At 41.0% G+C, this 23,587-nt stretch overlaps 1 protein-coding gene across 2 annotated transcripts; it reads left to right on the forward strand.

Annotated features, from left to right (window-relative positions):
• The first annotated feature begins 224 nt into the window (after window positions 1-224).
• Window positions 225-2,483, forward strand: LOC113310030 (transcription factor DIVARICATA-like). 2 transcript variants are annotated; one of them, XM_026558573.1, is made up of 3 exons: window positions 225-447; window positions 738-1,295; window positions 1,551-2,483. In XM_026558573.1, the coding sequence occupies exons 2-3, from the start codon at window positions 901-903 to the stop codon at window positions 1,987-1,989; spliced, it is 834 nt and encodes a 277-aa protein (XP_026414358.1). In that variant the 5' UTR covers window positions 225-447; window positions 738-900; the 3' UTR covers window positions 1,990-2,483. The 2 variants fall into 2 exon arrangements, with proteins under 2 accessions (XP_026414358.1, XP_026414359.1); XM_026558574.1 differs by having other exon boundaries at window positions 293-458.
• The last annotated feature ends 21,104 nt before the right edge of the window (window positions 2,484-23,587 follow it).

Here is a 23,587-nt window from a genome sequence, read left to right on the forward strand (position 1 = left end):
GGGGATGAAAATATCAAACTACTTCTTTTAAGCTCCAATTATACACAGTGAGTTTTGATTGGTGTAAAGAATCTAGGTTATCCCAATCAACTTACTTTCCCATTAAAATATCAATTAAAACATTTTTAATTCATTTTCTAATAATTTTATTTTGTCAATAACTCATTCACTACTTAGAAAAAAGAAATTCCAATAAAAAAACCTTTTCTTCCTTTATTTTCTAGCGCCCACAAATACCATTCCTTCCTCCAATCACAACACACCACGCTCCACACCTACTTTTCCCCTTTTCTCTTCTTCAAAGACACTAACTAGTACTCTCTTCCACAGAAGAGAGAGTCCGTGGAGATCTTTCTCACTGCCACAGACGAGAAGAGGGAGGGGGAAAAGAATTTGACGCTTTTGGAAATCATTTTTCCTCTGTTCCGGCTCTGCTTTCAGACAACAGTAAGTAACTAGTAAGAAACAAACAACATAAATTCTCATGTTAATTAATTAATGCAATCATCTCTGGGTTTTTCTTTTCTTGTTCTTGTACTTTTTTTCCACTGGTCTAAGATCTGATAAGGAGGGTGGGTTTCAAGAAGGAATTAAAATTTAAAACCCCCCTTTGAACCTAAAGATCTGTTACTTTTCCTTTTCTAGATTTTTTCTTTGAATTTGTAAAGTCTGGGTCTTTTTTAGATTCTTCAATCTAAAATGCTTGTTTTTAAAGGTATTCTTGTTCCCCCTTGCAGTTGGTAAACCCTCCTTTCACTCTTCAGATATCCTCTTTATTGCACACTACTACTCTGTTTCGCAGCTAAAAAACCAGAGAGACTAAGAGATGATTGAATGCCCAAATTGTTAAGTGGTTTTGATTGATTTACGCGCTGCAATTAGAAGAACATTTAGTGGGAAATGGAGATTCTTTCACAAGCATCTTATCCAAATTTGTTTCTGGGAGAAAACAAGATTTATGGTAGAGGATGGACACCTAAAGAGAACAAACTATTTGAGAATGCTCTTGCAGTATTTGATAAAGAGACACCGGATCGATGGCAGAAGATTGCAGAGATGATCCCTGGAAAGTCTGTCATGGATGTGTTGAGGCAGTACAAGGAATTGGAAGATGATGTTAGTCATATTGAAGCTGGTTTGTATCCAATTCATTCACCTTCTTCATCGTTTACATTAGAGTGGGTGAATAATTCTCGTACATACGGCGGCTCCGGTGGTGGTGGTAAGAGACCTCCTTCTGGTAGAGCAGATCAGGAGCGGAAGAAAGGAGTTCCATGGACAGAAGAGGAGCACAGGTAATTCCCTTTACAATTCGCCTATTATCCTTAGTTGTATGAATTGTACAACGAAATGGCCACTTAGAAACCACAATGATTCAGTTTGTACTTAGATTTATAAGAGTGGGAGTGTAATTACTTGAAGCTTCTCCGGATGTTTGAAATGTGCGAATTTTGTTTGGCATTTTTTTTTTGTTAGTACCCGATAATGAAATTGGAATTTCATCGATGATATGGTGGTAACATAGGATTTGAATGATACAACAATTTCAGGTTGTTTCTGTTGGGTCTAAAGAAGTATGGAAAAGGAGATTGGAGAAACATATCTCGAAACTATGTTATCTCAAGGACTCCAACTCAAGTAGCAAGCCATGCTCAGAAGTACTTCATAAGGCAACTTTCAGGTGGGAAGGATAAGAGGAGGTCCAGTATTCATGATATCACAACTGTAAATTGCATTGAAGCTACAACTTTACCAGACAATCATAGACCTCATTCTGAAGATCAATCCACATTTCTTCCGCAAAGTAATATGGGGTTCACACCCAAGCCAGTATTTGACTGGAACCAAACCAATAATGGAGCATCAATGATTTTCAACCAAAACAATGGGAACTTCTTTGCGCAATCTTCATATGGGATGGGTTCTTACGGCTTGAAACAACATGGGCAAAATATGCACAGAAATGGTTTCCATGGCTCTCATGTTTGAACTCAAAGGTGCTGAATTGTTCGATTTCTCAATGGTTGGCTATCTGAATTGTAGTTTAGTTGGATTTCCATGCTTCGTTTTTCAGAATATCATTTTTCTGTAAATATGTCGATTGGGGGGGATTTAAGGTAGTTCATAGCCTTTGAAACTTTAGATGTAACTAGGAATATTGTGCTTGAAGATCTCATAAACTTTGAGCTTCGAAATCGTGTAGGTGGATTCTCAAATTTTGGTTGCGCTTTGTGTCGTCAATGATCATGAAAATGGAATTTGTAGGTTTCACCTTCATATCATTACTTTGTATGTTCTATAACTTAAGGAAGTTGTACTTGTATCAACATGGAGATATTGATATCCATTGTTTCCATGGATAATCTAATTTCAGTACGAGTGATGTGTTCAGTGTTCTTATTTAGATGTCTTGATATGTCAAAGACAACCAATGTGTGTAAAATGTTCATATGAAGAGATTCTCAAGAAATCTGTTAGTGTTATTGCAGTGTTCTGAATACCATTACTTCTAAGAAGATAGTGATCTCAGAGTTGTCTACCATTTAATTTGCTGATATGTTCTTGTTTCCCTAATGCAAATGACCCCATTTCTTCAAGTATATTTTTCTTCCCTGAATTGAAATTTTGAATCCAAAGTGCAGACAATTACCATTTGCAGGCAGCGGTACCAAGCATCTCATATCAGCATATTACATGAGATCATGCTGAATTAGAAAAAGTGCCATGTCAGCCCCAAACTTTTGCCTACTCAGATGGCACTTCTCTGATCAGTTATCTATCTATATCCATAGTGGCATAGTGCATCTTATTGTCAGCCCTTTATTTTCCATTCAAGATCTTTATTCCAATATGACCTAATTGACTAAGACTTATATGTTGCACTAACTCAAGCATCTCATGCCTCCATGTGATGGAAAATCTATAAAGAATTTTTATGTTCAAGAACCAAATATATTATCTATGATGGAGAACTGTTTTCGTTTTACCTTTTCCCCATTGCAGTTTTATTTCTTTTTCTGATTCCTTGGAAAAGTAATGATATTTCGGGGTTTTCGTCGACGGATGAACAATTCTGCAATTATGGGAAGATTGATTTTCGCTAGACATGATTTTGATTTTGTTCATGAATTGTGATTCTAAAGTAGGGGTTTTTACTGTTGTCCAAATCTCTAACTCACATTATGTGGGAACAAAGAATCTAATTAACTTTTTCATCAGGATAGAAACCAGATATAATTGACTTAATTAACTTTTTTTTCATGAGTTCTTATTAGTAGTGGATTTAAGATTCTCTCCATAAGTGAAGGAAAATTTTCAAGATTCTTCTTCTTAATTAATGTACTTCAATGATTATGTAGTAAGTAGTAGTAGTTCACTAATTCAAATCCATACCTTAGATCTTTTTTTCTTCTTTTTTTCATTTTATGTGGCATTTAAAGGTTAGGTGTTGTGTCTACCAACCTTTCCTAATTGGCCCTTAACAACTTTAAAAAGCGTCCTTTTCTTATATAAAACTATCTTTCCACCTAATGTGTAAAACCACAATGACATTTTCATTGTTTCTCATGAAAACTATCGGCACTGATTAACATACATAAAACTAAGTGGCGAGCTAGGTATGAACAAACGGTGGCAGTTTACTTATTCATTTTTAATCTTTTTCTTTGGGATTTTTATCTTTAATCATGGTTCCCTCGCATTACGAACTGTGCTAGTTGACATTTGTAAAATTCTCCATGAATTATGGACCATTAGACTGTGTTTCTTTTCCTTGCTGCCTGCCATTGCCATACATCAGAAATGTCCCATTATGAGCTCATTCAGCCGTATATGATAAAACAAATAGGCCCATAATTCATTTGTTCTTCATAATCACCTCAATTATTCATGTTGGATTCATAGATTTTCGGCCGTATATGTCAAAAGGATTAAAATAAATTTTCGATTCATGCATACTTGTATTGTTGCCTGTCTGTCTGATAATTTTTTTCCTTCTGTCATTTCCATATGTTATTATTGGTTCTCCTCCAACTACAATGAAAAGACAATGTGACCACCATTGTGAATTGAATAATGCATTATTTATGGGTTCCACTTATATGTGACCAAAAGAACTATAGACACCACAAGAACAAAATGATCAGGCTTGTAACCTTTTCAATGGAAAATAACAAAGTTCAAGCACCCACTTTCTTTTCGAATATGCATGTACTCTTTCTGCAACTTGCCATTAAAGAAAAAAAGGAAAAAAAGCTTTAGCTTAGCCCACTTTAGTAGCTGCTTTTCGTTCACCCTCTTGGGGTTAACGAAATCCACACATATACAGTCTTTTGACATCGAGCTCTCTTAAGTCAACTTCATTTTTTAAGAAATTCTGATTCTGTGGTCTCTCTCAAGTTTCTTCTCTTTGTTCTTGGCGACTCAGATCTCGACATCTCGTTATCCTAGGACTTGGGGACGTGGTGTTCTTACATCCCACACAGCCTAGACAATGACTCGGATGAAAATATCTTTTATAGACAAGTGGTCGTTTCATTGATCAATTTTCGAGGAAAAGCATAACGTGCCGTACGGGATTCGTCATTGGGACGTGTATAATTCAGATTTGTAAAAAATTAAATTCGGTCAAAAATGCGGTCAACGATTCGTGGTTCGTCAGTAATTCGAAACGGCATACGTACGTGTATAATTCGTTTTTGAGTTATGAGTTCGGTACATAAAATTCGGCATACATAAATAACATATCAATAAGTATTTATATCTATGAATGACTAATTTTTGTATAAGTTTAGGGATTTAATGATGGAAAAAAATATTTTTATATGAAATATATGGTATAGTGGTGTTACATGAAGTATATATGACAAATATAACAAAATCCAAAGGCTGGAATGGTGGTTTGGCATCCGCCCATCGAAGCGTTGGGACTGAGGTTCGATCCCCATCATTCTCACCTTTCTTGTGAAGGAAGCTAAGGCGTAGTGGGATGGGTCAAAGTTTGACCGAGTCAAATTCCTAACGACTCCAACGGAAGAATTATTCGGATGCGCGAATAATTTGCGCATTATACGGCTACCTCATATTACACGCGTATGAGGTTCGGAGTTAGGTGTGGACGCGTATGATTCGCGAAACATAGCGATTCCGATTAATTCGCCTGATAACATCTTATATGATTTGTGTGAGACGGTCATTTAATGTAGACTCGAAATGTTTCGTATTGATCTACTGATCACTTGAAAATTACTTTGAAGCTAATAGTTTGTGTGAGACAGCTATTCCCGTCTTCTAAGAATGTTTCAATGATTAACATGGAGTTTGGAACAAATAACCATTGATTGGATATAACACAATATTCGTACTTGTATGCTAATTGTTGCATGTTACTCCAAGTCCGAGAACCATTGTATGCATACCCGTATGCGTACTGGTTTAACAGTTGAAGTCCGGGGACTTAGTATGCATACCCGTATGCGTACTGGCTTAACAGCTCAAGTCCAAGAATTTAGTATGCGTACCCATTTGCATACTAAATCAAGTGAGTTCAGTAGTGAACGACAGTATGCGTACCTGTTCGCATACTGGCGGACAACTCAAGTCCGGGGATTTAGTATGTGTACTCGTTTGCATACTAATTCAACTGAGTTCAGTCGTGAACGGCAGTATGCGTATCCATTCGCATACTGGCGGACAGACCAAGTCCGGAACTCTAAGTATGCGTACCCGTTTGCATACTTGAGTGGGTTATGTTCTAAAATCGGTTTGTTCACGAACAAATACATTTATATAATAAGGAATGCAATATTTTGCAAAACGTAGCTATAATGTTCATGAATTGATTCGAGTGAATCAAAATCGATTTTGCTTCAAGTGTGTCTTGTATACTTCTATGAGAATATAAACAATTGAACAACTCTGTAACTAGTCTCATTTGAGTCATTTGAACTAGTTGTGATAAAGATGAACAAGGTTGATATGAAGGTGTTCATATGGCTAACTTCGATTAACTATTGTTGAGCCAACCAAGTGTACACGTTTAGGTACGGTTACCTATATCTAAATGAAGGCACATTTCGTTTGTGTATAACAAGCTAAGTTCAATCTAACAGTTGAAAGATATTAGCTTGAATCTAATCAGGTTTTCATCTAACGGTGAACATTGAATGCTTTATTACCAAGATCACATTGATTGCAAACCCTGATTTGAAGACTATATAAGGGAGAACTCTAGCAACTGGGAAACCTAATCCCCACACCTCCTGTGTGATACTAGTTGTGGCTAGAGTCGATTCTCCTTTAACCTAGGTTTTTCTAAAACCATTATTAGGTTAACGACTTGAAGACTTCATTTGGATTCTGAAGCCAGACCCAACTATTTTCTCTGTAGTTGCGTGTTCTGATCTTACTTTGTCTATCGTATTGAGTACTATCTTCTCTAAGATTTGCTCGAGATTCAATCTCTGATAGGTAAGATAAAAAGTAGTTACAAACATTTTCGTCTCATCATTTGTGATTCCACAATATCTAGTTTCGCTACCATACGATTAAGATTATTGTGAGGTGATTGATATTACTAGGTTGTTCTTCGGTAATATAAGTCTGGCGTATCAATTGGTTCATGTTCACCTTGATTTATCAAAAGACGGAACAAAAAGTCATAGGTATTTCTGTGGGAGACAGATTTATCTATTCAATAGACTTTTCTGTGTGAGACAGATTTGTTTATCAACTTCCACTTTGGGTCGTATCAACTCTTAGTTGTGGTCGAGATCAGCTAAGGGAATCAAGTGCGTAGAGTCATCCTGGGATTCAGAGGCGTAAGGAACGCGACTGTACCTTAATCAATGTGATTGGTTAGGGATCAACTACATTCCAGTTCGAAGTTAACTTGTAGTAGACTAGAGTCTGTAGCGGCTTAATACAGTGTGGTGTTCAAATCTGGACTTGGTCCCGAGGTTTTTCTGCATTTGCGGTTTCCTCGTTAACAAAATTTCTAGTGTCTGTGTTATTTCTTTTCCGCATTATATTTTTATATAATTGAAATATCACAGATTGTGCGTAGTTCAATCAATTAGATAGTCCAATCTTTGGTTGTTGATAAAAATTGATTGACACTTGGATATTGGTCTTTGGTACCATCCAAGTTATTTCTCTTGTTGATCAGGCTCACAGATTTCTATATGTTCGATTGCAGATTGATTTGAGAAATAGAGATATAACTCTTGGATGTATTTTCCTTGATTGAGTCTGTCTGTCTAGTTGATTCTCTTGGAAATATATTGGAGTTAGTCCATACAAATTGCCTAAACGAAATATTGGGTGTGGTTGTTAGACCCCCGCTTTTTCGTTTGGTATCAGAACAGGCAAACACATTTAAGACCTTATAGGTATGTGTTTGTAGCAATCTGACTCTATGGACAGAAGTGTTATCTCTATAAACATACCTCTTGTCTTCGATGGCTCCAATTAATCATGATGGAAAATTTCTATGCATGCCTTTATACAAGCACGTGATTTTTAAACATGGGTTCGTGTTGTTAATGGCTATGATCATCCGGTTGTTACAGAAGGTGATGCAACTTTTCTAAAGGATATTGGTGGGTATGAGCCTGACGAGATCCTTACTGCGAAGCAAAATTCTGACGGCTTAAATGCTATCATACATGCCATTACCCCAGATCTTCATCACCATGACTACGTGCACTAAGTCTAAAAAATCCTGGGATATTTTAGAAACTGTATTCGAAGGAAATTCCTCTGAGAAAGAAGTTAGGCTTCAAAACCTAAATTCTGATTACCTTTGTATGACTTATGAAGATTCATTTGATGAGTTTAATAACAAAGTGTCTGAAATTGTTAATGCATCTTTTACATTGGGTAAGACTATTCCTGAAAAGGACATTGTGATGAAAATTCTCATATCGCTTCCAGCTAGATACGATTTTAAGAAACATGCCATCGTTAAAGGAAATAACCTTAAAACTCTTTCCAGAAATAGTCTTATTGAGAAGTTAAAGATCTTTGTTCACGAGCATATATCCAAATCTGGAAGGGATATTGCTTTCAATGCACAAAAGAACACTAAATTACTTGATAAAAGTAAAAAGTGTTGGAAACTCTGAAGTTGATCCTTTTGAGACTGATTCATCAGATGAAGATCTTTACAACTCAGTTTCATTGATCACAAGACAGTTTAGAGATCTTCTGTTGAAGAGAAGTAAACGGTTCATCAAAGATAAACGCAGGTCATCAATCAAACCTCACGACCGTCCCCCTCCTAAAAACAGAGACACCATCGACACTGATGAAGAGGATATGCCACAGTGCTTCAAGTGTAAAGGTTTTGGTCATTTTGCTAATGAGTATCCAAATCGTAGAAAATACACTGGGAACAAAGGTCTTGCTGCAACCCTTGATGAAATGTATGATCACTATGATTCTAACGATGATGAAAAGTCAAGTGTTGCACTCCTTGGTGACAATATTAATTTTGATAATTGTAGCAATACGTACATCAATCCTGATATTCTTCCTGGAGAAACTTCGTCAACCACTATGGAGGATAAAATGGATTTTTCCCCGTCTACTGAAAATTCTATTTCACATGTTTTAGGTACCGCAATTTGTTTAGCAGCATGCTCAGCTATGGTGTCTGAATCGTCCTCCACATTGACATGTTGTTATTGTACTTTTAAGGGTCATGAACTCTCTATGTGTTTCAAGTACAAGCATAAAATAAGATATGTCAATAAACTTCAACGGAGAACAAACCGATTAGCAAACAAGATCAAACTTGTTTAAAAGTCTAATTTATCTGAGGTAAGTAAACTCAATTCATCTCCGAAAAAGTTAATTTCTAGATAACTGATTAGACCTCTTAGGAAAATAACAATGTAACACCCCGTGTTTTTAGCATGGCGCATGCTAAAAGATGCACCATGGCATGAGATGAAGCTACATCTCAAGTATCTATCGCGTTAAGAGGAATATTGGCCTAGAGCTAATATTGCACAATCATTGTGCATCAGGCCAGAGAGGTCCAGCGAACGAGTGTTGCGCAATCATTGTACAAATGCGCAATCATTATACGCAATCATTGCACATGAATAGTTAAAGTGAGACTTGGTGAATGATTTTCCTCCCCTAATCAAAGTTGTAAAAATGTCAAGTTAACATATATAGGGAGGGGTAGTTGGTTGAAGGTGCATATGCAGACCATGCACCAAGTAAGATTCATAGCTTAGGCGGAACGGTGTAAATGATGCTGAGGCCTCATTTACGGCTGCGTAGACTTGCCAATGGAACATGTTAAGCATGGGCATCACTATGCCATGTCGCGGAACTGATAATGCATAATCATTATGCATTATGAAGGAATAGCCTATACGGACTAGGACATTACCATTATTGCTTGGAAACGACCTTGTAAACGAGTTTGATTAAGTTGCATGTCCCTTCGATGGATGAACCACGGTTTGTGCTTGATCCCTTTAGAGTAGAGAAGGGTACGTAGGCAGCCGCAATGAGTTGCATCATTGCCGATCCAGCACTTTGTCGCTCATATCATATATTTGAGAGATGATTGCGACACATTGGCCTATCATATCATCTAAGATCGGTGATGCGATGCAAGAGATGATTGTGGCCAAACTGGATGAGGCAAGTTGCATTCCATTCCTTGGATGCTCATACTTCATATCAAGGCGTTCGACATAGGCTAAAAACCCGAGTATTGTAATTTAGCTCAAGACGGGTCTAAATTGATTGGAAATGACCCAACGATCAAGATGTGATCCTATGCATCACGGTCTTGGAATTTTAGCCAAATTCCATCGTTTAGGCCTCAAAAGGTCGTTTTAAGAAAGTTTTTGCTTTCTTGATAAACCCTTTGCGTAACAAGGGTAAGTTGGAACAATGTGGAAGCTAAGTTAGTCGCATCATGCTCCACGAGCATGCTTGCAAGGGAAAATATACGTGCATTTTCCTAGCTTTAAAGGCCCGGATCGTAGCATCATCATGGCGCATCGGGGAAGTTATGGCCTGCGTGCCCAGGTGCGCTAGGCGTAATTTTCCGGTCCATCACAAACAAGATCTAAACATTCTAAGAAAAAGGGTTTTAAGAATTCCGTACAAGAATTGAATGGTTGACAAATTATCGTTCACCCCAACACTGCTTGATCGTGTTGAAAGTGCATCTTGTCTCATGTGCCTGGTCAAAGAGATAAGAGTTGAGCACAATTAAGGCTTTATGAAAAGATTTTTTTTTATTTGTTTTTCTTTTAGTTTTTTGGAATTCTGTTGACCTTTTCATATCATAAATTGGTATTGAAAAGGATTTCCCTTTTTGATTATTTAAAGAGGATTAATTTCGACAATTCAGCCTTTTCTAGGGATGTGAAATTGTCGTATGTGAATCCCTTTACTTGTATAAAGGTTTCGTAACCCTACATTCCTTTTCCCTTTCTTGAAAACTCTTTTTATCACAAGACTGCTTGTAGAGTCTGTTTTGTGTTTCTCACAATCCCATATTACAATGGAGACTCCAAACAATATGTCTGTTTATAGAAAGGATGTTAATATGATTGTTAAGCCATCAATCATGAAGGAAAAATATAAATCTCATTCATCTACAACTTTAAAGAGAAAAAGGAAGAATATGAAGAAACCAAGGGTTATCCCCTCTAATCTTTAGAAGTTTTCTGGTGTTCTTGAAGAGTTGAAGGAAACAAGGAAGGAGATTCAACAAATAAAGGCTATTGTTTCAAGAACTCTTAAAATTCAGAAGGCCCTGGTTCGGCATCAGTCAAGAAGGTTTGTCGGAATTGACTCCTTTCTTCATGAACCTTATGTTCCAATGGTTGTTGATGACAAGGAGTTCGGGGACGATAAAGAATTTTTCAGAGGTCTTAATGTCTAGGAAACTTCTTATGAGAATTTATTCTTGTGTTTTAAGAAGGATAACTAGGGTTTGGAATAACTTATATTGTGATTACACATTGCTATTGCCAACGTTTTTCATCTTGCAATGTTTTTAGATTTAGTTATTTAAATTCTAAAGTTTATTTGGAAGATGATTTTGCAGTATTAATCTTTATTGGTTTTATATATTGCAAATAATGTTATGGGATATGTGTGTTTACGTCTGTGAACTTTGATTGTCCCATATTTGTCAAAAGTTAAGTTCATTATGTCATTATGCAAATATTGATGGAAAATAAATTAAAAAAAAAACTTTTGATTTGCAAAGATTAAGCCTTTGATATCATTATGCAAATATTGATGAAAAATAGAATGAATCTTTGGATATTACGCAGTATTGATCTTTCCTTGATCCACTTCTACGTGAAAGTACTGTATGGCTCCGTAAGTTCTCTTATGTTGAGCATTTACGATTGAATTAATCATGGATTCTCTTAGAATAGAATGTGTAGTTGAGCTTTAGACTTCACGACGTTCATCGATTAAAGACGAAGAACTACTAAGGGGAGCTTGTGGAACTTCATCAACAAAAGCTATGTGGAGACTTGAACTCATCTATTGCTCAGAAGTCTATTTCTATTTTATCTCCTATTGAGACAAAAGTCGTATAGCTATATAGAATTTATTTTATACACATTTGATATTTCGAGCTGTGTTTAACTCGCTTACATGTTTCTCGAAATATGTGTTGGTAAGCTTTCGCTTTAACCAAGTTCATATTTTATCCTTGATGAAAGTCAAAAGATGATCATGTGAAAATCGCCTGGTAACATCTTACATGATTTGTGTGAGACAGTCATTTGATGTAGAGTCGGAATGTTTCGTATTGATCTACTGATCACTTTAAAATTGCTTTAAAGCTAATAGTTTGTGTGAGACAGCTATTCCCGTCTTCTAAGAATGTTTCAATGATAACATGGAGTTTGGAACAAATAACCATTGATTGGATATAACACAATATTCGTACTTGTATGCTAATTGTTGCATGTTACTCCAAGTCCTAGAACCATTGTATGCATACCCGTATGCGTACTGGTTTAACAGTTGAAGTCCAGGGACTTAGTATGCATACCCGTATGCGTACTGGCTTAACAACTCAAGTCCAAGAATTTAGTATGCGTACCGGTTTGCATACTAAATCAAGTGAGTTCAGTAGTGAACGACAGTATGCGTACCCATTCGCATACTGGCGGACAGCTCAAGTCCAGGGATTTAATATGCGTATTCGTCGTGAATGACAGTATGCGTATCCATTCACATATTGGCGGACATACGAAGTCCGGAACTCTAAGTATGCGTACCAGTTTGCTTACTTGAGTGGGTTATGTTCTAAAATCTGTTTGTTCATGAACAAATACATTTATATAATAAGGAAGACAATCTTTTGCAAACCATAGCTATAATGTTCAGGAATTGATTTGAGTGAATCAAAATCGATTTTGCTTCAAGTGTGTCTTGTATACTGAAAAAAACGGGGGTCTAACAACCTCACCCAATATTTCGATTAGCAATCTGTATGGACTAACTCCAATATACTTTCAAGAGAATAAACTAGACAATTAGACTCAATCTTAAGAAAGATATATCAAAGAGTCAATATCTCAATTTCTCGATTCAATCCTTAATCAAGCAAACAAAAATCTGCGAGTCTAATTGAATACACGAGAAATAACTTGGATGGTAACAAATACCAATATCCAAGGATCAATCAATTTCAATAAACAACCAAAGGTTGGATTTCACAATTGATCGATACAACGCACAACCTGTGATATTTCTATTATATAACAAAATATAATGCGGAAAAGAAATAACACAGACACCAGCAGTTTTGTTAACTAGGAAACCGCAAATGCAAAAAAACCCCGGGACCTAATCCAGATTGAACACACACTGTATTAAGCCGTTACAGACACTAGCCTACTACAAACTAACTTCGGTCTAGACTGTAGTTGAACCCAAATCAATCTCACACTGATCCAAGGTACAGTTGCGATCCTTATGTCTCTGATCCTAGCAGGATACTACGCACTTGATTCCCTTAGCTGATCTCACCCACAACTAAGAGTTGCTACGACCCAAAGTCGAAGTCTTTAATAAAAAAATTTGTATCACACAGAAAAGTCTACGATAATAGATAAATCTGTCACCCACAGAAATACCTACGAGTTTTGTTCCGTCTTTTGATAAATCAAGGTGAACATGAACCAATCGATAACCCGGACTTATATTCCCGAAGAACAGCCTAGAATTATCGATCACCTCACAATAATCTTAATCGACTAGCGAAACAAGATATTATGGAATTACAAACGATGAGACGAATATATTTGTGACTTCTTTTATATCTTTCCTATCGGAGATATCAATCTCAAGCCAATCTTACGATTTTACTTGTACGATAGATACAACAAGATCAAGTCACACAACTACAAGAAAAGTAGTCCGGTCTGGCTTCACAATCCCAATGAAGTCTTTCAGTCGTTAACCTACATGGTCTTGAGAAGAAGCCTAAGGTTAAAGGAGAATCGACTCTAGCTAACACAACTAGTATCACACATGAGGTGTGGGGATTAGTTTTTCCAGTTGCTGATGGTGGTTTTTAGCCTAGGGTTAAAATCGTAAAACCGCACATCTGGCATGACGTCATTATGACCATTAACACATTTATTGAACCGATCAGCATGCTTACGTAAGAATTATCAGGGTACCTTTTTTCTTTTTATGTGTCATGTTCCACGGCATAACCCTTAACATTGATTGACATCACCTGTGCAAAACCCTAAAATTCTCATGCTACTGCGCCAAGGCATGCCAACCATGCAAGCCGCACCACTGCGCCAAGGCATGCCAACAATGCCAGCCGCACCACTGTGCCAATGGCAAACCATGCCAGCCACATCTCTGCGCCAAGGCATGCCAACCATGCCATCCGCACCACTGCGCCAAGGCATGCCAACCATGCCAACCGCACCACTGTGCCAATGGAAAACCGTGCCAGCCACATCTCCGAGCCAAGGCATACCAACCATGCCAGCCGCACCACTATGCCAATGGAAAACCGTGCCAGCCACATCTCCGCGCCAAGGCATGCCAACCATGCCAGTCGCACCACTGTGCCAATGGAAAACCGTGCCAGCCACATCTCCAAGCCAAATGCACTTTGCCTTGGCCCTAGACATGCTAGCCGCACCATGTGCCAAACGGTATGCCAAGCCATTGGCCCCACCTCGCCAAGCCAAATGCAACTTGCCTTGGCCCTAGCCATGCTAGCCGCACCATGTGCCAAACGGCATGCCAAGCCATTGGCCCCACCTCTCCAAGCCAAACGTACCTTGCCTTGGCCCTAGCCATGCTAGCCGCACCATGTGCCAAACGGCATGCCAATCCATTGGACCCACCTCGCCAAGCCAAACACTCCTTGCCTTGGCCCTAGCCATGCTAGCCGCACCATATGCCAAACGGCATAACAAGCCATTGGCCCCACCTCGCTAAGCCAAACGCACCTTGCCTTGGCCCTAGCCATGCTAGCCGCACCATGTGCAAAACGGCATGCCAAGGCATTGGCCCCACCTCACCAAGCCAAACGCACCTTGCCTTGGCCCTAGCCATGCTAGCCACACCAAGTGCCAAACGGCATGCCAAGCCCTTGGCCCCACCATGCCAAAACGCACCTAGCTCTAGCCACACCATGTGTCAAACGACATGCCAAGCCCTTGTCCCCACCATGCCAAAACGCACCTAGCCATGCTAGCCGCACCATGTGCCAAACGACATTCCAAGCCCTTGGCCCCACCATGCCAAAACACACCTAGCCATGCTAGCCGCACCATGTGCCAAACGGCATGCTAAGCCCTTGGCCCCACCATGCCAAACGCACCTTACCCTAGCCAACCTAGCCGCGCCACCATGCTGGACTTCCCTATGCAGATACTAAAACGAAGGCGTGCGACAATCAACGGTCGCCCTTCAATCCCAGGAGCAAATCCTATCCATCCAAGGTTACCATACAACGCATGGTAACCTTTGGCCCGAAACCCTAATTTGGCCACGCCAAACCGCGCCAAGGCATGCCATGCCAATGTCATGCCAACCTAGCCGCGCCACCATGATGGTCTTCCCTATGCGGCTACTAAAACGAAGGCGTGCGACAATCAACGGTCGCCCTTCAATCCCAGGAGCAAATCCTAGCCGTCCAAGGTTACCAGACAACGCATGGTAACCTTTGCCCCGAAACCCTAATTTGGCCACGCCAAACCGCGCTGAGGCATGCCATGCCAATGGAATGCCAACCTAGCCGCGCCACCATGCTGGCCTTCCCTATGCGGCTACCGAAACGAAGGCGTGCGACAATCAACGGTCGCCCTTCAATCCGAGGAGAAAATCCTAGCCATCCAAGGTTACCATACAACGCATGGTAACCTTTGGCCCGAAACCCTAGTTTGGCGACGCCAAACTACGCCAATGGCATGCCTACCTAGCCGCGCCACCATGTTGGCCTTCCCTATGCGGCTACCAAAGAACGGAAGTATGCGACGGTCAACGGCTACCTTTCCTCTTAAGATGCAAAATCTCGACCATTGAAGGTCACCAAGCCAGCAAGTCTCCCAAGCTCGACTTGCCAGGAAAACAACAACATGCTACATGTTTTCCACGAAAACATTCGAGACATCAACACATATCACAAACTGGGGGATCCTATTTGAGTATTGGTTTGGCGGTTTACAGCGTGCGGCGTACACTACGCCCGTTATAAGAAAGTGTAATAAGAATGAGGCGGTTAGTAAACATGGGAAGTAATGGTGAAACACTTTCTTTTATGGAACATCAATTCCAAGCGTGACCGGTCATCACCTCCTCCCATTCACTCACTAATTTACCATTCCTTAATGAAACCAGAGTACGTTTCACTTCGACTTGTATAAATATGTATTACCTATTTCCACCGAACAACAAGTTCAGTCAGGATCATACAACACTCAGAAAACATTTGCTTCCATCTGTTAGCTTCCCACTTTCTGATACAAGTCGTGGAAAACAACTACTCTTCCAGAATCAACTATTCTGGTCTCAACACTTTCTTTTCTTCTCTCCCCAAAAACAACCCATTCTCCTTCACGTTGTGACCGAAGCAAGTCTGGAACGACCATTTCTTGGTTTAGGACGGACTTGTACAGATTGATCTCTCGAATCTAAAGTACTCCCTTGCAGTACATTGTTTAGGGTTTAAATTCGTTTCTCACCCACACACCCAAAATTACTGAAATCAGCAGAAACCATTTTCACCCACAAACAATTGGCGACCACAGTGGGAGATTGATCTTTCGGTTATAATGTCAATTTTCGGTTAGAAGCAGGAGACCCGATTATCAGTCTTGCCACGGCAAGGGATGACTGGGGACTACCTAGAGTTTAAAAGCGAACAATCCAACCAGTCTTGACGCGACAAGGGGAGACTGGGGACTTCCCAGGAGTTAAAAGCAAAACGATCCGCTCAGGGATCGACGAATCAATCATCAAGTGACTCAGGGACGACGTGGGACTTTCCACAATTGCGGTGTTTCCCACGAAAGTCGGACTTGCACCTGACTCGTTTTCGTTAGCAGATTCTAAAAACCGAGTAAGTCTTGCCTAGACAAAATACATGGTTTACTATTTCAAGTTTTCACGGGAATGATAAAATCGATAGCCATGTTATGTTTCATCCCATGTCATCTATCGACACGCAACGTTCATGTTTCCATATCTTCCCTGGGATGTTTGTGTCACTTACAATCATAACCAAAACGACATCATCCTAAAACAGTTCATCCAGAACAATAATCCAAAACCCTCATAGGTAACACTTATCTATCAGCCCAAAAATCCAAAAAATCAAAACCATAAGCCAGGTGTTCCATTTGCCTTTAAACAAAAATGAAACAGAAGAATTTGATAAGACAGAAGTGCATTAAAAGGAAGCCATTCAACGGTGTTTTTCTCTTCTCGAAGAAGGCGTCCTTCGTCATTTGGAAGACCGCCTGTTTCAGCTCCAACTCTTTGGACAACCTTTCGACCTCCGCTTCTTGTTGTTTGACCACGTCGGTGGAAGGACCTTTGGTCACCTCGGCCTGCAACTTTTGGATCTCAGAGAAACCATAACGCCCAGTTCTTCGTGGAATCAGTCACCTACCCGTACGTACCTACTTTGCATAATAACGATTACCTGTCACTATTCATGAGGTAACCGATACTACTACAGTGATGTTCGAAGAGAAGAACAAGTACTTCTACAAGTTTATGAATGACATACCAACGACTAAGGTTTACACAAGTTCGGAAGAACAATATTTCTACATGTTTATGGAAGGCATACATATGGCTAGGGTATACACTAACACAAGAAAACAAATTGGAAGAGAAACGCTGGAGTACAGACCGGGAATATGCTTGACCACTTTATTGCTACCGCGCCACGCCAAGCCAGCACCCATTCCAAGCCGATCCAGCTAACAACTTGCATCTTCCCAGCACCAGCAGCTTGCATCCTTCCAGCGCTTACAACTTGCATCATTACATCAGCTTGCATCCTTCCAGCGCTTACAACTTGCATCATTACAACAGCTTGCATCTTCCCAGCACTAGCAACTTGCATTCTTCCAGCGTTGTTTCTGAACGCCCAATAGAAGGGAATCATCAACCCAATTTCATAACACATAAAGATCAGGAATGGCTTCTCCAAAATCGAGGAAAAGAAAATCAACAACCCTGAGTTCACAAAGACTCTCTTCCTATCAGGAGATGCATGATTTCTGGGGACTTCGCCCATAAAATCGTGCAGTCTATGATGAAACACTTATGTGAGATTATGTATTTCCCCAAGGCGCAGCGTCAAGACATATTCGCATCCCTCAACCGCACTGCATCAGGGAAGCAGCTGTTTCCAACCAGAGAAGTCGTTCCCAAACCCTAACCTCTACTGGAAAGCACGATTGATAAATAGAACTGGGGACTTCTAACCATTGTTCGCTTGAAGGGTGTCCAGTTTGACAACACACTGATTAATGCATCCGCTCCGCTTCAACGTTCGCTCCAACAACCACTTCACTTCAACGTCCTCCAGCAGCGGTTCCGCTTCAACGTTCGCTCCAACAGCCACTTCACTTCAATGCCCGTTTGGCTTTTTTAAGTTTCAACATCCTCTCCAAGGGCCGAAGATGCTTTAATACCGCTTCTTCCTGCAAAGGGTCATACCACCACGTTCCCTGTGTAAAGGATTATGATCACAGCCAACCATTATTCGTAGTTATGGTCGCCTTTTAATCCATCCCGCCAAAACTCGTGATCATGGACAGTTCGCTCGCTAACGCATCCAGCTGATCCTTATACTACCATGGATGCCCATACAATTCCAGCCAACCTACTTTCTTACCACGACAATGCAGTCTTTTCTGATTACATCTGCTACCAAGAACTGTTGACGCTCATTTGTTGATACCAGCCAGAGCTTCACCACTGCAACAATCACTACAAAGATGGAAGCATGTAAACCATACTTGGGGACTGAGGATATACACAAAATATCTTCACTGTCAAAGCTCAGGTGACACAGTCAACCAAAAGTCCATGGCCACAACAAAGTCATATACTCTTCAAGGGTGAAACACAAGAATAACATCACCTCTCTGTATAGAAGACGCCTTCGACACTCTACGAGGCCGCGGTAGATTTCAAGCCTGCCCAGAGGAAACAACTTCAGAAACTAAAGAAAAGCGCGACTGGGCACTGATCATCGCAGTCCATCCCGATGACCATCAAAGATTCGTGAGATAAACTCCAGAGATGCGGCTGAAACAGTTCCCTGAAGAAACATAGGAAGTCACGATAAACAACATAACTATATCATTTTCTACCTCTTCTCTACCCAGAATATTTCATCCATGTGGTATTCTGAGCATCCCGGCATCACATCCACATCCAGAAGAATACAATAAGCTTGCATCAAATCCCGTGGACGTGGATCCAAGGCGATGCAATGGAAGTACGCTACACATGGGGACTGCCAACATGTGACGCTTTCACTCCCCTCAACCAGATTATTTCTAATTTCAACTGTCGGAGTTTTGTGCAAAAATTTCTCAACATGAAGCCGTACATACACACCGAAGACTCCAAAAACACGCCACAAAGATACATTCACATATTCGGCCATGACCATCGGATCAAACGGAAGTATAACTGGGGAATGTTCACCGCGTCCTATTCCATATGATAATCCAAGATTCAGAAGCTGGTTCGAAGGATGTCTCTTTGGACAAAGTACTTGAAGACTTGATAGCAGCACAACGGCGACAGAATGACTCCCAACTCATCTATTTCAAATTGTGTCTTCGGAAGATTTCTACCTTACGATCATCCACAACATATCATCATCGCGATTAGAGGATCTAGACACTGAACAACCTAAAGTCAAGGATGGCCGACAACGCAACAACAATACCCAAGATTAGCCCTGACATGACCGTTGCCGAACATATATTTCATCCATTCATCCCAAGAATGCAGTGGAGTTTTGGTAAATTTTGGAATCCACTGGAGAAACATTGCAGACGAAAGCCCAGATTCAGACGAGCAACAAAAGAGGGTCGATACCTATTTTCATGCGAACGGAGTTTCTAGAGTTTGAACATAATGAAGATTCATTCTTGCTCCATGAACGTGAATAGATGACTGGGAGCGACTATACCACCTCGGGCCCGCAACATCCCTCTTGAATTCTTCCTGAGTTTCACTGTCGAGCCGTTTTCACCTCCTGAACGAGCTCAAAACCTAAATATTCTCGCGCTAGGAAATTCTTTTCCAGTCAGATGGATGGGCGGACCGTCGAAATCTGAGTTCGTACGAGAATTTTACAACGATTCTACTAAGGAGCACTAATTAGGGTTTCAACATGCCAAACCCTAAATTAGACAAAGTTGTCAGGCGCCATCACCACCATTTGATAACCGAAGTTCCAGCGTCATCACCATTACCACCATTCCAAGCATACCAATGCTAGCGGCTCCATTCCAAGCCGACCGATGCTGACGGCTCCAATCCAAGCCGACCGATGCTGACGACTCCATTCATATTTGAGTCAAGTAAGGAAAAGAGGCAACTGGGCCCGCGGAGACAAATCACCATGCCAAGTCGTTTGCACCATGCCTTGGCCCCACCACGCCAAGCCGTCTGCGCATGCTTTGCCTCACCAAATCGCGCCTTGCCATAGACGTACCATGCCAAGCCGTTCGCGCCATGACTTGTCGCGCCAACACCAAAAACTCTCCAAGCCAGAGTCATGATGTTCCCCAACCCAGCCAAGATGACGCTTAACCAGACTAAGCCGGCGATTTTCATCTCACCGCTCCACGATCTGCACCACCAGTACAATTCATGCAAGGCCGCCAACACGGGAAACACAAACTCTCTTTACCTCTCGAAAAAGGTTAGTCGGAATTCCCTGACCGTGTTATCACGACTTGTTGTTTCGATTTCTTTTCCTAGCTTGTCACCATCTTATGCTTACCTCGCAATGATGCTCTCGTTCCGAGCTAAGCAGGGGACTTAATGTTGATGGTGGTTTTTAGCCTAGGGTTAAAATCGTAAAACCGCACATCTGGCATGACGTCATTATGGCCATTAGCACATTTAATGAACCGATCAACATGCTTACATAAGAATTATCAGGGTACCTTTTTTCTTTTTATGTGTCATGTTCCACACCAGAACCCTTAACATTGATTGACATCACCTGTGCAAAACCCTAAAATTCTCATGCTACCGCGCCAAGGCATGCCAACCATGCCAGCCGCACCACTGTGCCAATGGAAAGCCGTGCCAGCCACATCTCCTCGCCAAGGCATACCAACCATGCCAGCCGCACCACTGCGCCAAGGCATTCCAACCATGCCAGTCGCACCACTGTGCCAATGGAAAACCGTGCCAGCCACATCTCCGCGCCAAGGCATGCCAACCATGCCAGCCGCACCACTGCACCAAGGCATGCCAACCGCACCACTGTGCCAAAGTAAAACCGTGCCAGCCACATCTCCGTGCCAAGGCATGCCAACCATGTCAGCCGCACCACTGTGCCAATGGAAAACCGTGCCAGCCACATCTCCGCGCCAAGGCATGCCATCCGCACCATTGTGCCAATGGAAAACCGTGCCATCCACATATCCAATCCAAACACACCTTGCCTTGGCCCTAGCCATGCTAGCCGCACCATGTGCCAAACGGTATGCCAAGCCATTGGCCCCACCTCTCCAAGCCAAACGCACCTTGCCTTAGTCCTAGCCATGCTAGCCACACCATGTTCCAAACGGCATGCCAAGCCATTGGCCCCACCTCGCCAAGCCAAACGCACCTTGCCTTGGCCGTATCCATGCTAGCCGCACCATGTGCCAAACGGCATGCCAAGCCATTGGACCCACCTCGCCAAGCCAAACGCACCTTGCCTTGGCCCTAGCCATGCTAGCCGTACCCTGTGCCAAACGGCATGCCAAGCCATTGGCCCAACCTCTCCAAGCCAAACACACCTTGCCTTGACCCTAGCCATGCTAGCCGCACCATGTGCCAAACGACATGCCAATCCATTGGCCCCACCTCGCCAAGCCAAACGCACCTTGCCTTGGCCCTAGCCATGCTAGCCGCACCAAGTGCCAAACGACATGCCAAGCCCTTGGCCCACTATGCCAAAACGCACCTATCCATGCTAGCCGCACCATGTGCCAAACGGCATGCCAATCCATTTTGTTATAGTTTTGAAAGTGGTAGTAAAGGTTCGTTGCTCGGACTTGTAAAGATTTAAAAATAAAAATATATACAAAAAATATTAACAATATGGGCAAGAGTACTGGGACTAAAGATTCAGCCATTTCTCATTTTCAAGTGGTTCAGATTTTAATTCTAGGCGATTATAGTTCAAAACAAAACAAATATTAACTCTAGTTTATTGCCGAGATAGATTTTATAAAATATTACTTGTATTTCTTAAGCATGGCATATCAAAAATCCCTAGGACTAAGCATACTCCATCAAATAAAATCACAAGTAATTAATTTAAAATCTTAATTCAATTAAAATTAGTGCAAAAAGTAAATAAAAGAATTAATGAAATTACCACATGGATGAAACTCAACCTCCTCCGTCCTCCCAGTGTTGGGTTTAGCTCATCATGATAAAAACACGCTCAAAGTATTTATTTATTGCTCAAAGGGTTTTTACAAGGATGAAAATGGAGATGAAATAATAAAACAGTGGATGTGAGACCCACAGAAAGCGTCCAAAATGAACGACACAGAAGAAGTGCTATTGTTGTTGTATCTCTAAGACCCACACCTACGACCCACGTTCGCGAGTCGTTTCACTTTTATAAACGACTGCTACTGCTGGTCCGTTCTTCATGTTCTTCATCTTCATCACGAACAGCAGCAGCAGAGAGAATTCGTGATTCTTCCTCTGCAGCTTCCTCTCTTCTCCTCCCAACTCTCGACAGCCCCTCTACTCGACCCAAATAACCTTTATATACTCACATGCATCATCAAATCCCCCGCAATAACTCGTGAAAATCCTTCTTTACTCGGAATATTTTTTTTCTTATTTCGGAGAATAATTTCCAAAAATAACTTCTTCACGCTCCAAATCTCTTCCAACACGCTCCAAATCATGTTGTAATCACCCAGAGTGTTGCTGGAGCCATCAAACTCGATCGAAACACGTCCATAACTCTCCAAAACTCGTGTTTTTCTCCTCCCTGTACGTGTGTCTCTGTTTTGAGTTCGTGGCTTCCCTAGCCAATTCTAGCCAAATTCGATCGGACCCGACACCCAAAATATCTTCCTTAGGCTTAATCACATCTTCCTGCCAAGTCTCAGCCATTTAATCTCCCTATAACACGTTAAAAAAATTCGATCAAACTTCTGCCAGTTCTCATGCATGTTTTCCCGCCAAAATTCAGTTTTTGAAATGAAGAAGATGGTGTCCCCCTATCCAAACTGGGGGTGCGAATAGCAATTTGGGTGGAAATAGTAATTTTGGGGTGGAAATAGTAATTTTTCTGGATTCCTCCGGCACATTTCTGGGACGCTTCCGGTGCATTTCTGGGGTGCTTTAGTAATTTTCTCTGGGGTGTAAAACACTGCTTTTTGAGCCCATTTCGCCGCAAGGGCTTATTTCTCTAAAAACATCTACAAAATCACAAAATAACACAATAAGTACTTAATCGAGTCTAACAATACAGAATATTGAGACACATAAATGCGTCTATCAAATACCCCCAAACTTATTATTTGCTAGTCCTCGAGCAAAAGTAAAAAAATAAAACCGAGTTAATCTCGGGTGGGTTTAACAGAGGTGTACCCACAAAAACCATGACTTCTAATTGGTCACAAGTATCCAAAGAGCTATGAGGACATACATATTCTCAACCTATCTCCAAGTAACTAGAATGCCAGAGAAATTAAAGGTGTCAGCTCTAAAGCTGACTGAAGAAAAGGGGAGACACATCCGCACGACTGCTAGATAAAGAGATATCCGCTACACAGCTAGATAAACATTGTAAGATGCGTCCGCTGCTTTACAGCTGGAT

Source organism: Papaver somniferum, chromosome 9 (assembly GCF_003573695.1).
Source record: "Papaver somniferum cultivar HN1 chromosome 9, ASM357369v1, whole genome shotgun sequence".
NCBI classification, from domain to species: domain Eukaryota; kingdom Viridiplantae; phylum Streptophyta; class Magnoliopsida; order Ranunculales; family Papaveraceae; genus Papaver; species Papaver somniferum.

What these genes read in the sequence shown, in the direction of transcription:
- LOC113310030 (XM_026558573.1), top strand. Translation starts at nt 901, where the DNA reads ATGGAGATTCTTTCACAAGCATCTTATCCAAATTTGTTTCTGGGAGAA. An exon ending in TGGACAGAAGAGGAGCACAG is followed by an intron (nt 1,296 to 1,550) that starts GTAATTCCCTTT and finishes CAACAATTTCAG; the next exon opens with GTTGTTTCTGTTGGGTCTAA.